At 40.9% G+C, this 18,954-nt stretch overlaps 1 protein-coding gene across 1 annotated transcript in view; it reads left to right on the top strand.

Moving 5' to 3' along the window:
• The window catches only part of LOC125242015 (moesin/ezrin/radixin homolog 1-like), a 52,338-nt gene extending 37,835 nt beyond the window's left edge, over positions 1-14,503 (top strand). Inside the window, exons 3-11 of the mRNA XM_048150718.1 lie at positions 4,103-4,225; positions 4,726-4,896; positions 5,502-5,713; positions 6,431-6,691; positions 7,063-7,168; positions 7,570-7,704; positions 8,320-8,466; positions 9,290-9,490; positions 11,723-14,503. Coding sequence (XP_048006675.1) covers positions 4,103-4,225; positions 4,726-4,896; positions 5,502-5,713; positions 6,431-6,691; positions 7,063-7,168; positions 7,570-7,704; positions 8,320-8,466; positions 9,290-9,490; positions 11,723-11,887 — 1,521 coding nt within the window. The 3' untranslated portion in view covers positions 11,888-14,503. The remainder of the gene's footprint in view (positions 1-4,102; positions 4,226-4,725; positions 4,897-5,501; positions 5,714-6,430; positions 6,692-7,062; positions 7,169-7,569; positions 7,705-8,319; positions 8,467-9,289; positions 9,491-11,722) is intronic.
• Positions 14,504-18,954: the final 4,451 nt, after the last annotated feature.

Genomic DNA, 18,954 nt, shown 5'->3' with positions numbered 1-18,954 from the left:
CTTGAGACCATCTTTGAGTAGACTGTTTTTTTTTTTACTTTTAAGTACTTAGTTTAGTTAAATTAGCAGCTTTACGCAGATAGATGTCCGCTAGCTTCTGTTAATTTTATTTAATTAGTCATTTCCAAAGTTTAGTTTAGGCCAAACGGTACTCATTAATGGAAACTGTAATTAATTATAGCATGTTTGGACGTTTCGATTATACCGCTAATTGTTGGAAACGTTATCATCAAGCGGCCTTGCGCACGTCAAATCTGACACCAAGGTTTTTGGCCAATGACGTCATACTTTTGGCTTCCTGATTTTCAGTTATATTGTTTCAATTCAATACCTACTTACAAAAATCAAAAGCCCTTAGTGTAAAACTCATTTTCAAACGTTACGTTGTCGAATGCATTTGTTTAAATGAGCGGTATAACGGCTCAGCCACGACATTGGCCTAAGCGCGACAGCGGTGAGCGGCGGCGGCCATACATTGGAGCGAGACACAGCGATGGGACTTTTCATTCGCACGTATGGCTGCCGCTAACCGCTGTCGCGCTTAGACCAATGTCGTGGCTGGGCCGTAAGTGTAGCCTGGGTTCACGCTCATATTGGGCGAGCACCGTGCGGGACTTGCGGCGTGCATGTCAAACAATTGAAGCTCATACAAGAGCCATTTTTTTTTTTTTTTTCCAAAGTTGTCCACCCCACTTTTTTTGCAACATGGGTAGTTTTTTTCGCGATTCATACTCAGAATCGAGAGCTCTTTCGGTCCTGATAGGAGAAAAAAAATGTCCCAAGATTTCCATACATTTTTTTCGAACCTTCTATTCCGTTACCAATCAATCAATCAAAATCAAAATATTCTTTATTCAAATAGGCTTACAATAAGCACTTTTAAATTGTCAACAGTGTACAATATTCATCTTATTCTAAATATCAGAGCAATTTATTGGTGCAATAAACAATATTGTTTTAAAACTACATTGATTTAATAAAATGATATCAATCTAAATTGTATAAAAAAATACTAGTATAAAAACTTCTAGAATAAATTCTAAATGTCAAAAAAATTGTGTAAAAATACATTGAATTATCAATATCATCATTAATAAGCTATATAATTAATGGTTTTCAGCAATACTTGTATCCCACAGTGTTTCATCATTCATGTAGTCTTGTGTGCTATAGTAGGCTTTAGAGATCAGTATACGCTTTACATAATGTTTAAATCGATTAAAAGACAGTTCAGTGATGGCATTAGGAAGTTTGTTATAAAATCTTACACAATTACCCATGAATGATTTTTTAATTTTATGGAGCCGAGTGAAGGGCACTGCAAGCTTATGCTTATTTCTAGTGTTTATATTATGTACATCACAGTTTTTCTTAAATTTACAAATGTTTTTATGTACATACATAATATTCTCATAAATATATTGACAATGCACTGTCATTATATTAATGTCCTTAAACTTATCTCTAAGTGAGTCTCTATGGTTCATTTTGTATATTGCTCGAATAGCCCTCTTCTGCAGAACAAATATGGTATTTATCTCTGAAGCACTGCCCCATAGTAAAATACCATATGACATAATGCTGTGAAAGTAACTAAAATAAACTAATCGAGCTGTTTCCACGTCTGTTAACTGACGGATCTTGCTCACTGCAAATGCTGCAGAGCTCAGTCTATTCGAGAGGGTAGCAATATGGGGACCCCACTGAAGTTTAGAATCTAAAGTTATGCCAAGAAAAACTGTACTATCTACCAGTTCCAATTCCTCATCCTTCACAACGACACTTGCTTGTTCATTTCTAGCATTACTCGTTACAAACTTAATACATTTAGTCTTTTTCTCATTTAACAATAAGTTATTAACACTAAACCAATTAACTACTTCGGAAATAGCATTGTTTACATTTTCACAAGTTTGTTGCTGACGTTTGACTTTGAAAATAAGGGAAGTATCATCTGCAAACAATACTATATCATGGTGGGTCTTTACAAGATATGGCAGGTCATTAATGTAGATAAGGAACAGGAAAGGCCCCAATATTGATCCCTGCGGTACACCCATAGAGACTAGTGACCCCGGTGAGCGCTGTCCATTCACGTCGACCCTTTGTATTCTATCGTGTAAGTAAGATTTGACTAAATTCAGTGCCGATCCTCTCACTCCATAGTAGTGCAATTTCCTGATCAGTGTTTCATGACAGACGCAATCGAAAGCCTTAGATAAATCACAGAAGATACCCAAGGCATCCTGTGACTCCTCCCAGGCATCGAAAATCTGTTTGATTAGCTCAACACCAGCGTCGGTTGTTGAGCGACCCCGTGTAAAACCAAATTGTTTATTGTGCATTAGATTATTGATGTTAAAATGTTGCAATAGCTGAAATAACACTAACTTTTCAAAAATTTTGCTGAATGTCGGTAACACTGATATCGGTCTAAAATTAGTGGGGTCGGATGTGCTACCAGATTTAAATAATGGAATGACTTTACTGTGTTTCATAAGATCAGGAAACTCACCACAATCAACACTGTTATTAAAGATAACTACCAAGTCAGGCGCTACAATTTCTATTAAAGATTTAACACCATGGACAGAGACTCCCCAAAGGTCACAAGTTTTTTTAACATTAATTGATGAAATGCCTTAATTATATCTGAGGTACTAACATGTTCAAATACAAGGTCTCTACTACATTCTGTGACATTATCTTCTAACAATGTAACGGCAGATGCAGGTGATGAATTTAAGTGCCTAGTTGTGGAAAGTACCGTTACATAGAATGTATGAAAAAGTGGTAACGGAATGGGAAAAAAACGGGAAACTTTTTTTCTCCTATGAGGATTGAAAGAGCTCGCGATTCTGAGTGGAAAACATAAAAATTTGCAAATCTAAAAAAGAGTGGGGTGGACAACTTTGAAAAAAAAAAAAGGCCACAAGTCGACGCTGCATACACGCCGAGCGTCCACTCAGGCCTTGTGTAAAGAACTGAAATAGGTGCTATTTGATGTCTAAAATGTTATACACCGTGTTTTTTTTCTGTTCCGTTAAAATGGGTCACTATCAAGTTTATCTTATCGCTAAACGACTATTTCGGCTAGATGTCAGAAAATGTCAATATACAGTCAGCATAAAGTCAATTCAGCTGGGATGACTTGAAAGTAGAATACTCAATCAGCAAAAAGTTAATTTAACTGGATGGCTAAGACTTAGAATGAATGAGTAGCCAAACGTCTGGAAATATACATAGTCCGTATGATTAGCATATCTAAAAAGTCAAAAGTGAAGTTAGTTAATTGACGTCAACACAGAACGATACAGTAGCAAAACGTCCGGAAATATAATGTGTCATGGACGTCATGGTTTATAATAAATATGTAACAGTTCTTATTAACAGTGCGAGAAGGTTTGAATTTTCAAGGCACTTAAGCATTTTAAAACCAGACGTTTTGCTAACGGGTCGTTTGGCGTTTATTCTTTTTAGCAATAAAAACATTAAACAATCCAGACTTTTTGCTCCTCGACTGTTTAGCGTTCATGTCTGTTTTGTAATACAGACATTCGAAGATGAAGATGTTTTGCAGTTAGATCATTTTAAATTGATACGTTTTAAGATCCAGACGTTTTGCTAAAAACGTATTTAGCATTCATGTCTACGTAGCCACAAAGACATAACACAATCCAGACATGTCAGCTATATAGTCTTTTAGCGATAAGGTAAATTTGATAGTGACCCGTTAAAATCGACACGCAGTTAGGTTCATCATCAGGAACCATCCTGTAATCGCTTTTTTATAATTCGAAAAAAAAAATGGATTAATTAGTGTGAGAGGACCTTAATCATAACATTAAAGTCATTGTCAAGTGTTTGACGGCACGTGTCAAAACAAATAACATTTAGGAAGTGGTAAGGGATGCCACACACGTTTTCAGTAATAATTTTTTTTTTAATAATTCGATAACCGTAAGAGTTAAGAGGCTAGTTTCTTAGAGAAATTGATTGTATTTGAACTGAAGCATTTTCCCTTGAAGTTAACGGAATTCAATAAAAACAGGGTGTATAACTAAATGAAGACTGTTCTAACCATATATTGTGTTTGTTCCAGGTGATGCAACAAGACGTAAAGAAGGAGAATCCGCTGCAGTTCAAGTTCCGAGCCAAATTCTACCCGGAAGATGTCGCTGATGAGCTCATCCAGGAGATCACGCTCAAGCTCTTCTACCTACAGGTACTTCTATCTTCTACTGTTCTTGTTTCTACCATACTTGTTGAAACCATTATTACCATTATTGTGTTTTAATGCGTTTGGCAACTCTCAAAGGTTTGCTATCAGGGGCGCATTTCTCAAGTCTCTTTCCAACTTGTCATAATAGACATTGACTACCACTTGTAAATTACAATACAACTTGTAGCTTCGAGATCTATATGATAGTAGCACCATCGTAGCTTGCCCCTGTTTCAAGGATTTTTTTTGTGAGATTTGTCTTAAAGAGCAAGAATCCAAGACTAAAAATAAATTACAATCTTGTTCAGAATTGCAAAACATATACATCCGACAGCTTATGCCAGCAGCATTGTTGGTGAAATGCAAAGTTTTAATGGAGGTGTCACTGTCACCCAAGGCAGTATCTTTTCCAGTTTTAATAGCATCGGTTGCAGTTTCTACTCGTTAAAAAGAAATTAAGCAAGAACATTCCCAATAATCCCTCTTCCTGCTTTATTTTCCAGGTGAAGAACGCGATCCTGTCAGACGAGATCTACTGCCCTCCCGAGACGTCCGTCCTGCTCGCATCATACGCTGTGCAAGCGAGACACGGCGACCACAACCCCGGCCTGCACGGGCCAGGGTTCCTCGCCAACGACCGCCTGCTGCCGCAGCGAGTCACCGACCAGCACAAGGTTAGTACACTCCAGGTGCTGTCCGTCCTGCTCGCTCGTGCGCGGTGCGAGCGAGACACGGCGACCACAACCCCGGCCTGCACGGACCTGGGTTCCTGTTAGTTCTACAAGAAGAATCGTTTTGGCGGCATCTGATAGAATATTTATACTAAAACATCGTGGTCTCCTGGTTTACCTAGTTGGTAGTGAATTATGGGTGGTTTCTAGTCCGATTTCTCTTCAGGTTTTGTACCGCGTCGTAAGAGTCAAAGTTACGAACAGGGGGGTTACCATGACGTACTAAAGACGTTCAGTTTAGGTTGAGAGAAAAGGACACAGCTATAGCAGTTACATAGCTCCGTCCCTCTCTCTCAACCTAAACTGAACGGCTTTAGCACGTCATGGTAACCCCCCTGTTAACATTTCTAGCTTGAATTGAATACATACTAAACTTAATTCGCGCCGATTCAGTGCCTTGCTTTTTTGTTCATACTATCCAGGTCCAGTCACCTGTAACCCAATATCCACTAATATCTCTCAAATATTAGGAGAATCTTGCGATTTTTATCTGCCAATGTCTTGATTTCCTGTATATTCTACTAACCTAATTCATTTTTCTTCGCCAGATGTCCCGCGACGAATGGGAACAGAGCATAACCAACTGGTGGCAAGAGCACCGTGGCATGCTCCGCGAGGACGCCATGATGGAATACCTGAAGATCGCACAGGACCTCGAGATGTATGGAGTGAATTACTTCGAGATCAGGAATAAGAAGACCACGGAACTGTGGCTCGGGGTTGACGCTCTCGGGCTTAATATCTATGAGAAGGATGACAAGTAAGTACTAGACATAAGTATTTGAAAAAAGGAAAAGAAATGACGCCCTAATGGAGTAACTGAAGATCGCACAGGACCTGGAGATGTATGGAGTGAACTAATTCGGGATCAGCAGGGCAATAATGATCGCGCGATAAATGATAAAACATCGGGCCGTCCCTATCGCACTTACAAATAGTGCAGGGACCCTGATGTTTTATCATTTATCGCGCGACCATAATTGCCTGCCAGGAATAAGAAGACAACTCTCGGTCTTAATATCTATAAGAAGGATGACAAGTATTAGAGATAAAGATTGAAATATAACGGGAAAAATAATCATATGACTTCAAGAATGCCAATAATTAAGAATGAAATAACAATGACTCGAGGATGTAAAAATATGAGGGAAACAAAAGTAGAACTTCGCATAATGTCTCTTGAATGAAGAAGTAAATGAAGTATGGAGAAAATAATTCTTAGCAATCTAAACTCAATGATGATCGAGATGTTGTTTTTGAGGAATTTATTAACATTCTACGGTGTACCAAATATTTACAAGTAGAATATCAATACATTTCAATAGCATTGTCAGTTAGTAATTGATATTGTCAATTTAATTAATGATTTTGTTAATTTCATTCACAGTCCTATAATTAGTATTTTAAAAACGATTTGCAACTGTTGCAAGTGCTATAGCTATTCCGATATACTAATCACTAAACCCTCTATTTCCAGACTGACCCCAAAGATCGGTTTCCCCTGGTCCGAAATCCGCAACATCTCCTTCAACGACCGCAAGTTCATCATCAAGCCCATAGACAAGAAGGCTCCCGACTTCGTCTTCTTCGCGCCCCGCGTTCGCGTCAACAAACGCATCCTCGCACTCTGTATGGGCAACCACGAGTTGTATATGCGCAGGCGCAAACCCGACACTATTGATGTGCAGCAGATGAAGGCGCAGGCGAGAGAGGAGAAACTCGCTAAACAGGCACAGAGGTGGGTTTTGTACAGTAACAATAGTGTAGGCCCTAGGGTGCTACCTTGTGCAACACCAAATCTTATTATAGAAGATAGATGGTATCAGACAAGTCTAGTGTAGTTTTTTCGTCGTGTAAAATATTTAAGAGTTTCGCCAATAAGCAAAACTTGATACACTGTAATATTATGATTAACTTATAAGGAAAAGTGTGAAAATGGTGTCAAAAGCCTTTGCATGATCGAAAAAATATCATGAATCTGTATATAGATATAGATATAGAATTATAGATATACATTAACTAGACATTAGTATGGGGAATACAAATGTAATAATCAAGTAGTAGTCTATTTTACCTCCGTAGCTTATAAGAAATTTATTTTGTTATCAGAGAGAAACTGCAACTTGAGATCGCGGCTCGTGAACGCGCGGAAAAGAAACAACAGGAATACGAGGACCGTCTCAAACACATGCAAGAAGAGATGGAACGCTCACAGGTATATTTCTTAAACCAAAGATTACTGTAAAAGTTTTCACCAATGGAAGGTACGAAAATTTTAGTTTCAGTAGGTACTTGCTTTTTATTTTAATGTCGTTTGAATAGGATCTTTGCTAATTATTAAATGATCAAGATGATAAAAAACAACTTGGTAGCATAACAATTGAGCATATCTGGGCGTAGCCAAGATGACAATCTATTACGTGGCAAAATCTCTCTAGCAGTCTTCCATATTGGTGCGAAAGAAGGTTCTCCAGGAGCTATTAGCATTTTGGCTAAGTACCTTGATAAAAAGTCAAGAAGCTTATAGACTGGTTTATTACTAGTCTCTTTGTGTAAACACCTTGACTCTAGACTTGCAAACTTATGTTTTTGACAGAAATATGTTTGAATTTACAGGCGAACCTGATCGAAGCCCAGGACATGATCAGACGGCTCGAGGAGCAGCTGCGCCAGCTGCAGGCTGCTAAGGAGGAGCTCGAGCAGAGACAGAACGAGCTGCAAGCTATGATGACCCGCCTCGAGGAGACCAAGGTATAGCCAGATTTAATAAATTGCTTTTTAGGGTATGATATGGAACTCGCTATTAGACATTATAGGAGTGAAATAAGTGATGACAAATATTGGCCACAATTCTGTGAAAATTGTAAGTAAGCATCCGGTTACAAACGATTTAGTAGATTCATCTTAGAAAGAGGAGTACCTATTTTTCGACTTCGAAATTTAGGATATGTCTCGGAACTAAACGTGTCGAAAAGTCAAAAGTTCTACTTTGTCGCTTACTGTAAGGATTTTAACTATAAAACTCCCGTGAGACTCAGATATATGTAAAAATATTTTAAGCGGGTTGCTCTTGTATTGAGTCTATGTAACGCTCGACATGTTTTGCTTCACAAAATGCGAAAGCGGAGCGAAGGAGCGAAACATGTCGAGCGTTATATCGACTTAATACGTGAGTAACGCTTAAAATATTTTAAATACTTATTCATTTGAGATTTATGTATATGGATAAGCGTCCTTTTGGCAAGTGACATTTTTGTTTGCCATTAACGAAGTATTAATTAAAGTGGGAGTTTTTGTTTAGAAATGGCACAAGTATTGACGAGAATGATCTGTTAACTTTACTAAAACATGAAATTGCGATTGCAGAACATGGAAGCCGCGGAGCGCGCTAAGCTCGAAGAGGAGATCCGCAACAAACAAGAGGAGGTGTCTCGCATCCAGCAGGAGGTTGAAGAGAAGGACACGGAAACCCGCCGGCTGCAGGAGGAGGTCGAGGAGGCGCGCAGGCAACAGGTATTTTAAATCCTGGTCATGGCACCAAATTGTAGCACTTTTGAATTGGGAATAGGAGATCGCTACAAACAAGACGTGGCACCAAATTGTAATTTTATTACTTTAAAATTAGAAATGAAATATCGCAACAGGTGGAGGTCTCTCGTATCCGACAAGAGGTTGAAGAGGAGGTTGAGGAGGCGCGTAGGAAACAGTTAAATTATACAGTTTCATTTATTTTGCGGAATCCTGGTCACAGTATCCAATTGTAGTTAGTCATCTTCAAGTTGGATATGAAACAACAAATAAGAAGAGGTCTCTCGCATCCAGGAGGAAGTCGAGGAGAAATACTCTGAGATTCAGTGATACTCGATTGTAGGAGGTCGAGGCGTGTAATAGGAGCAAATCGCAAATCCTGGTCAGGGCACCAAATAGTTACTATCTAATTTTAAAGCTGGTAATAAAATTCTGTAATAAGTAGGAATCGTTTTGTAGGTCGAAGAAATAAGTTATAGGTTTAAAACGATGGGTTTGTACAGTGAATGTGAGTAATGTGATCGAGATCGCTCATATCTCGTATGTGGAATTTAAATTTTTGCTAATTATTTAATCTTTCGTACGACGACTGTTAAATTCGGTAACCGAATTAGGGTCGGTCGCATCAAACCATCCGTCATCGTTAAATTTTATCGTATGGGAAGTTCCATAGACGTCTGCCGCGTGACGACGATGTGTCTGTCCAATGTGGTCGGTGCGATCGGTCCTCAGTGTGAGAAAACAGTAACGAGCGGGAGGGTGTTCGCATCGTAGTTATTTAGAGTTTGTAACTCGGGTATTTTTCCAGGACGAGGCGGCGGCGCTCCTAGCGGCGGCGGTGACGCCGGTGCACCACCACGTGGCCGAGGGCAAGGACGACGCGGGCTCGGACGGCGGCTCCGAGCAGGGCGGCCAGGAGCTGGCCACCGCGCCGGATGACCTGGTGGACCCCGTGGCCGACCGCCGCACGCTCGCCGAGCGCAACGAGCGTCTGCACAGCCAGCTCAAGGTCAGTGCCCGACGACCTCGTGGACCCCGTGGCCGACCGCCGCACGCTCGCCGAGCGCAACGAGCGTCTGCACAGCCAGCTCAAGGTCAGTGCCCGACGACCTCGTGGACCCCGTGGCCGACCGCCGCACGCTCGCCGAGCGCAACGAGCGTCTGCACAGCCAGCTCAAGGTCAGTGCCCGACGACCTCGTGGACCCCGTGGCCGACCGCCGCACGCTCGCCGAGCGCAACGAGCGTCTGCACAGCCAGCTCAAGGTCAGTGCCCGACGACCTCGTGGACCCCGTGGCCGACCGCCGCACGCTCGCCGAGCGCAACGAGCGTCTGCACAGCCAGCTCAAGGTCAGTGCCCGACGACCTCGTGGACCCCGTGGCCGACCGCCGCACGCTCGCCGAGCGCAACGAGCGTCTGCACAGCCAGCTCAAGGTCAGTGCCCGACGACCTCGTGGACCCCGTGGCCGACCGCCGCACGCTCGCCGAGCGCAACGAGCGTCTGCACAGCCAGCTCAAGGTCAGTGCCCGACGACCTCGTGGACCCCGTGGCCGACCGCCGCACGCTCGCCGAGCGCAACGAGCGTCTGCACAGCCAGCTCAAGGTCAGTGCCCGACGACCTCGTGGACCCCGTGGCCGACCGCCGCACGCTCGCCGAGCGCAACGAGCGTCTGCACAGCCAGCTCAAGGTCAGTGCCCGACGACCTCGTGGACCCCGTGGCCGACCGCCGCACGCTCGCCGAGCGCAACGAGCGTCTGCACAGCCAGCTCAAGGTCAGTGCCCGACGACCTCGTGGACCCCGTGGCCGACCGCCGCACGCTCGCCGAGCGCAACGAGCGTCTGCACAGCCAGCTCAAGGTCAGTGCCCGACGACCTCGTGGACCCCGTGGCCGACCGCCGCACGCTCGCCGAGCGCAACGAGCGTCTGCACAGCCAGCTCAAGGTCAGTGCCCGACGACCTCGTGGACCCCGTGGCCGACCGCCGCACGCTCGCCGAGCGCAACGAGCGTCTGCACAGCCAGCTCAAGGTCAGTGCCCGACGACCTCGTGGACCCCGTGGCCGACCGCCGCACGCTCGCCGAGCGCAACGAGCGTCTGCACAGCCAGCTCAAGGTCAGTGCCCGACGACCTCGTGGACCCCGTGGCCGACCGCCGCACGCTCGCCGAGCGCAACGAGCGTCTGCACAGCCAGCTCAAGGTCAGTGCCCGACGACCTCGTGGACCCCGTGGCCGACCGCCGCACGCTCGCCGAGCGCAACGAGCGTCTGCACAGCCAGCTCAAGGTCAGTGCCCGACGACCTCGTGGACCCCGTGGCCGACCGCCGCACGCTCGCCGAGCGCAACGAGCGTCTGCACAGCCAGCTCAAGGTCAGTGCCCGGCATAAACTCCGACACACTGTCTAATTAGCTCGCCTCGCCTTCGGCACTCTTGATCATTTGGTCGACCGCAGGACGCCGGCTGAGAAAAAGGAACGATCGCAAGGCGATCTTAAAATTACTTAAATGCCAGATTTCAACCGAAGATATGTCATGTCACAGATAATAGCGACACCCGAAAGAGTAGAGCATAGTTTTTACCAGACTTCAAAAAAGGAGGAGATTCTCGATTCGGCTGATTTTTTTTTTGCCATTGCCAAACTTTAAAATGATATCAAAAATTTAATAAAAATCTATACTTCCATTTTTATTTTCAAAAATTTTTTTTTTTTCTATTTTAAATCAAACTACAACCGACGCCAAGCCAAGCCATGAGAATTCTTATCCATACTAATATTATAAATGGGAAACTGTGTCTGTCCGTCTTCACGGCAAAACGGAGCGACGAATTGACGAGATTTTTAAGGTGGAGATAGTTGAAGGGGTTGACAGTGACATAGACTACTTTTTGTGTCTTTCTAACCCCCCACTTCCCTAAAACGGAGGGTGGAAATTTGTATGGAGCATTCCGCAATTTTCGAATTTAAAAATAAATTAAAAATAAACTATTAACTTTATATCATTTCGCATAACTTCCTATTGCATTGCACAACTGCAATAGTCGTTAGTATTTTTGACAGAACTATTCAAAATCACAGTATGAAAACCAGAGACTGGGTTTTCAAAAGGATATTTTTTTCTTTTGACAAAATTGGCTTGTCAAACTGTTTTATTTCATCGTCACAAAATTACCTTTAAACATTTTTTTCCACTAGTAATGAATTTCTGTCCACCAAAAAAACTAACATGCTTTTCCATCCCAGGCCCTGAAACAAGACCTCGCACAATCCCGCGACGAGACCAAGGAGACCGCCATGGACAAGATCCACCGCGAGAACGTGCGCCAGGGCCGCGACAAGTACAAGACGCTGCGCGAGATCCGCAAGGGCAACACCAAGCGCCGCGTCGACCAGTTCGAGAACATGTAGGCGCGTGTCTAGCGCTCACGACTGGGGTTTATGTTTACCGGGCATCTGCTAACAAAACAAACAGTTTCCAAGAGAAACTTATCAACTTTTTAGACCACTCAAATCGGTAATTGTGGCTCTTCGTGACCCCTAACACACCCGCTCAATCAAACTTCTTGGGGTATGTTTACCGGGCCAAACAAAACTTGTCGGCAGACTTTTAAAGTTCACTTCAAAGAACTAAATTTGTGACTTTTGGTGACTATTCAATCTGTTTTACAAATTTTACACCACTTAAAACGTCAATCGTGACCCCTAAAACACCCGCTCAATCTAACGACTGGGGGAATGTACCAACCCAAGCTAAACCGCGCGGTAAAATATTGTTTACTAGACCACTTTACACTTTCACAACCAAGAACACGCCTGGTAGGCCCTCGTGAACTTTGCTCAGATAAAGCTTGACCAGAAATATATGACTACACGCCATGTTGCGGAATTTTATGACAACTATTTTCTTCATACTAAACTGAACTGTCACCGCATATATCAGAAAAACAGCGCCCTCCTGACAAGTCATATATTTCTGGTCAGGCTTTACTCTTCGTATATGATATTTATTTCAGTTGGCTCAGATGCCGGACAAACCGTTGTCACCATACAAGCGGTCGATTATAGATGACAGCCGGTTTCTGACGTAGTGCGCCATTTTTGTCTGGTAGTGAATGTGTGAACAATTGTGGTTCTCGAAACCCTTAATACAGGTTTACTATTCAATCGGGGTCTTTTAAAAGTTTGCCGACAGACTAGAATTGATTTTGCTGTGTCCACATTTACAACATTTAGAACATTGAATGTTCGAATATGAATGTGCCCAAATTTGTAACACTTAAAACATTGAATTATCTTATCTACAAGACGAACATTGAATGTTCAAATTATCTAAATTTTATCGTGTTTACAACAACGGTAAAGTTGAGTGTTGAACTGTTAAATAGCTCTTGCTGATTGCGACTAAGAGCTGCCTTATATAAAAGACTAATTTTTGTACGTGTGGTCATGATCTGTGAGAACTGAACTGTTATCAGTATTGTAATCGGCTTAGGCATAAAAACATCAAGTTTGTTCAATAACTGATCGCGGTCAATTTTATATAATATCTAGAATAAATATACTATTTGTGCTACAACGGCTCTAATTTAGTACTTTTATCCGAGTTTGACGGTTAGATACTGTAAACCCCAGTCTACGGTTTGGACCAAGTTTTGTAAGCGTTTAAACATATCCTAGTTAAGGACGGTCGATGGGAGTCCGTCGGAAAAGCAGCGGCAATTCGCTCTCCTAATGCTGCCACTTTTGAGTAAAATATACACAAATTATTAAAAATGTCAGACAATAATCTGCCAAAAGTATAGACAAATTATTTCCGACTAGACTATTAAATCATGGTATTTCCCAATTTATTTGCAATCTATCTCAATTTATTCATCAAATAAATCTATTTACAATCACTGTCTATAATTTTAGCAGATGCTATTGTATAGAACTATTTGTATGTATGGTATTTTTAGAGAATTTTATTCTCGATTTATAAATTGTAATCGATAATGGTAAAGGTCATATTTTGTATAAGAGGGCGCGGTCGATTTTGAACTAGACAGCTTCCAAAATAATATTTTGGATTGGAATCCAATAAATTTGAAAACTCGACCGTCGCCGGATGTCGTAAGGTTGCAAACCGTCCGAATGGCCCTTAAGTTTCAAACTTAAACCTTAATTGTAAAGCGGGAATTCTGTGCATTTTCGGCACGAGCTCGCGACGTCAGTCGGGACTATATGTAAATATTGATTATTACTTAATAGTAATTTTATTTTAGACCATAATGTGCTATAACCGAATATGTATACAAGAGGAATCACGTTTTAACCATATTTTAAAAACATTCACAATCGACCACGACACACCGGCTTGTTTTATTATTAATAATTATTTTTTAAATAATTCGGATTTTATTTCTAACGATAGATGTATGTCGGGAATGTGAGTCATGAAACTGTGCGTCGAGTTATTCAGTAATGTTTATTTGTGTTAGGTATGTTATAGTTGCCTGTTGACTACTGTAGGGATAGATTAGAGGCCGGCGGCCGAGCGATCGCTCCGTCCCGCTCCGGCGCGAGGCGTGCCCGCTCCGTGCGAGCGAGACGGCAATACATTAGACGAGGACGGAGGGTGCTCAAGGGGCGGGCCGCGGGGCGCATCTTATTTATTTTTATAATCATTTATAATTAGCCGTAGGAGATATCGGTTCAAGTGTAATTATCATATCTATTCTTTCTGTCTTGAACAAAATTCGAAAAGCTTCAGTTTAGTATGCGTATAGGGAGCGTATTTAATTGTTAAGTGTATAAAAGGCATTCCATAAGTTACAATACGGTTGGCGTGAGTTATTTGGATGACAGCGAGCGTTCTGTGTTCTGTTTGAAGTGCCATCCTGCATGCAAGCCGCCAGTCGCCGCGACTGGCGACACGGTTACGCTAAACTATTTATATATCTTGTCATTATTTTCTAAAATTATACAATACCATGTTGCCTTTCAACTACTGTGAATTTTTTTCCAATAAAACGATTAAGTAAATGTTGTGTTTTTTATTTCTTATTTGTGTGAACCAAAGAGGATCGAGTATTATAGAGAGTTACTGTCGAAGTAAAATGTGTAATCACAGTGCATACACTGCCATCTCGACACAGGCTTAAAACTTTTGAACCTCAGTTTTGACAATTTGGCCCATATTCTTAGCTTGATATGTGTTAAAATGTCAAATATTAATATTAGTGCCATCTAGCCGAGCGTTCCCCAAAGGTGTAACGCCATCTAGGCCACCGTACCTTTTTCTCTAGGACTTTGATCGACAGTAACTAAGATGTACTGACATTGACTGAACTAGCGTGACAAATACGAACGTTTCCGGAAAAATGCGAAGGAAACCCTTTTCGCACTATATCTGTATTCAAGTTGCAGTCCGACTGTGTCGGCCTTAAAGTTCTTGTGAAACTGTATTACCAGCAGTTCTCGAAAAGTTTGTACAAAAATTAAGGGAAAAGTTAAATTTGTTTTTATTAATTCCTATTTTGTTACCAAGATTTTGTTGATGAATTGAGATTTTATTAAGTTTTATTTCGTCATTAAGGTTCTCTAGTATCTATATTTTCTTAATTATAACAATTATCCTGTATATATCTTACGAAAGTCGAATTATATTACTAAATGTTGGTAACAAAATAGGATCAATTAAAATTTGCTGACGTGGCATTGTACAAAGTTGACGGGAATTGCTGTTACACGATGACTTTTTCATCTACAGCCAATAAAACAAGTAAGTATGTGTTTCATTTTATTTCTTAGCATTATCACTTAAGCACTTAATTTTATTAAGTGAGACTTATATACATATATCTACACTAATTATTTAAATAGGATAGTGATTTCATTGAAAGCAACGAAACACTTCAGGAAGCTGTCGGCTAAGATTTTGTGCGTTTTCACATTATCCGATCCGACAGATATCCCATACATTACCGTCGCCATCTTGGATTTTTTCCATTGAAATCCTTCCGACATCCGATATTGGATCGGATAATGTGAAAACGGGCTTAGTTCATAATGTTAATATTCACATTATTTATAATCATATATATTACAAATCATGATTCATAATATTTACATTGCACAAAACACTAAAATAAAAAGGGCATGCCGCGAAACCAAAGTCCGCAATGCGAAGGGACCTTTCTCTGTTGCTCTAATGAATATATACATATAATAATCTTGGGATTAGTTGTCAAAGCGGACCCCAGGCTCCCATGAGCCGTCGCAAATGCCGGGACAACGCAAGGAGGATGATAAATAGAGTGACAAAGAAAAATAACTTCGATTTTCGCTGTTACAGCCCTGAGTTGATAGACAAAAATGCAAGTTACTTATCAATTACCAGTAATATTTAGCTGGTAGGCTATATTTCATGTACGATCAGCTGCAAGTGCATGGCGAATTTATCAATGAATTTATTCATAATTTCTCCATGCAAATTTGCAGCTCACTCTACACTTTAGCATAACTATTAGCGTACCCACTCCGGCAATAAAATGCATAATGTGCTAGTTGTTTTGCTGACTGTCCATGTACATTTTGTATAAAAAAAATTGACTAGATTTAAATACCCGACCCCGTTGGACACTAAAAATGAATACTACGTACGTATTACTCATTTTCAAACTAGGTATTGCTCGAGAAATAGGGAAAGGATATGAATCACATTAAATCTTCGTAACTATGGAATAAATTATAGGAGCCATTGTGCATAGCTGCTAAGCATGATCCTTTGATTCTTCATCAAAGAAAATGTGTGGCTTTCGACAAAGTAGGGTCCATATTATAGTTGTATGTTCTCATTTGTCCGCGCCACACGTAACCGCGAACGTCATGCATCGCAGCATGAGACAAATAGCAATAATGTACCATATGTGCACGGCAGGGACAAATGAGAACACACCTTAACTGTACATTTTAGTTCTAAACTTGAAAGTAAGTTTACACTTCCTAACCTCTAAGTACAATTCCCTATTTTTTATTTTATACTTCATTTGTAACTAATAACGAACTACCTTACCAGAGCAGTTCTCAAAAAGTTTGTACATAACCACGTCAGCAAATTTTAATTGATCCTATTTTGTTGCGGTGTTGCCAACATTACTAATATAAGTCGACTTTCGTGAGATATATACCTGATAATTGTTATAATTAAGAAAATATAGATACTAGAGAACCTTAATGACGAAATAAAACTTACTAAAATCTCAATTCATCAAAAAAATCTTGGTAACAAAATAGGAATAATAAAAACAAATTTAACTTTTTCCTTAATTTTTGTACAAACCTTTTGAGAACTGCTGACCTATGAATAAATTCATGATAAGAAACTTCCACTATACCCCAAATTTAACCAATTTTAACAAAAACACATTGTATCAGTAATACTTATCGAATGGGCCCGAAGTTATATTGTATTGCTATATTATGTCGGTGCTTATTTATGTTAAATAATATATAATTAATATATAATATGAGCTATATCAGAAATAAAAATATCTTCAGTCTTATCTTACATATCAACTTATAAATATATCTGAAATTCATAAATTTTGACACAATTTACATAATTCTAGGATAAATGGAGAATTCGCTGTGCAATTATTGTATTATTGCCAATAATTAAAATATTAAAACCTGAATTTAGTCATCTATCATTATCTTAAATCCGGCCTTAATATCTTGCATTACCGTATCACAAATCACAACATTAAAATGTTGAATAAGGTAATTTTGATTAAATAAAAGTCAACTTCTATGAGATTATGACTATTAAATAACATTTACATCGCCAGCAATGGCCGTATCATGGTCGGGTTTTTGTCACTTGTCATATCATGCGTCACTTTCGCACTTTACTTACTTGTTGGAACGTGACAGACATGGTGACAAATGATAAACAGCCGCCCATCTTCTGACAGACAAAATAATAACGACAATGATACGGCCACAGGGTTATCAAAATCGCTCTATTTTTTATGGAATTTGACAGTTGACAGCCCACTAACCCTTAGTTAAGTGTTTGGTGCAAGTGGACCTTAGTGTGTTCTAAATTTAGATACAATTAGGTACTTTAATTTTAGATACGGTCTATTCCTATTTGTCCCCAACGCCACACACGAGGCGGGGCCAAGTAGGAACACATTCTAAATACAATTTTCCCATTAGTCCTATGATCTTTCTATCTCTATTTATTAGAGATCAGCTAAAATATGAAACGAGTTTTCAGTTTATGTTTATGTACCATCGTCGTCGCCGGGTTTCCTAATACGCATACATATCAGACCACGATTGTGCCTATTTTGCGTGATAAAAACGAGGTAGCTCTACTCAAGCCACCCCCCACTCTTCTACGCAACCTATGAGTGTTTTTAGCACAGTATAATAAAGAGTACTATCGTACAGTATGGCCACTCCCGCTCCCCGCTGAAAGTGCCGCTCACCCCCTCTCGGTTACCTCACAGTTACCACCTGTCAAAAACATGAACAGTCGAACTGTCATATTTCACTCATACAAGCATGGTACGCGTTCACCTACACGAGCTAAGACTGTGTGCTAGGAATGCGCCTCTTTCAATATAATTATTTGATCGCCAGTGTCCGAGGTGTGGTTTTTAGGTTGCTAAATACCTCTTTTAGTGTATGTTCCCAAGGTAATTGTTCCACCTGTTTACTTCTAACTGTTTACAGTCTAGAATGTGTTTAGAATTACAATCTTCTTACTCCCGCTTGCTGATGTGCTGACGGAAAGTTTCCAAAATTCTGAAATTTTCACATAGGAAAACTTCAGAAACTTTCCATACTTTGTATGGAAAATTGTATGCATGTAAACTTTCCATTTCATTACATTCACCTTTCACACACGCGCCGCCGTGTATCTGAGTTTTCATTGGGCGCGTTTTCAGTTTCGACACCATCGAGTTTCTTAAACCTACCTGTCACAACATATTCGTTACTACTCTAGCTATGTATTCTCTTCATTTGGCTCGTTCTCATTTTCTACGCAGTCGGGTTCGTCGGGTTACATGTATTTAGTCTTCATTGGGCCCGTTTTCAGTTTCTATACCGTCGCTGTTACCGGCTTTATACACATACCTCTCACAATTTACCTACTCTAGCTACGTATTCTCTTCATTAGTCGCGTTCTCGGTGTCTACGCACTCGGGTTCATCGGGTTCTTCCTGATACGCGTGGGCTCTTTGAGCACTAAGAACACTCACTACGCTCTCTATTTTTCGTCCTCATTGGGCGTGTTTTCAATTTCTACACCGTCGGGTTTCTTAAACCTACCTGTCACAACATATTTGTTACTACTCTAGCTATGTATTCTCTTCATTCGGCGCGTTTTCATTTTCTACGCACTCGGGTTGACGGTCGGCTGTGTTGACGGAGCACGGAACTCTACCCGTCAAGTATTTCCCCTTTTCATTTCCACAGAG

The sequence above is a fragment of the Leguminivora glycinivorella genome, unplaced genomic scaffold, assembly GCF_023078275.1.
Source record: "Leguminivora glycinivorella isolate SPB_JAAS2020 unplaced genomic scaffold, LegGlyc_1.1 Scaffold3, whole genome shotgun sequence".
Taxonomy (NCBI): domain Eukaryota; kingdom Metazoa; phylum Arthropoda; class Insecta; order Lepidoptera; family Tortricidae; genus Leguminivora; species Leguminivora glycinivorella.
Note: the sequence above shows the minus strand (reverse complement) of the source record. Positions and strands in the feature narration are given on the sequence as shown.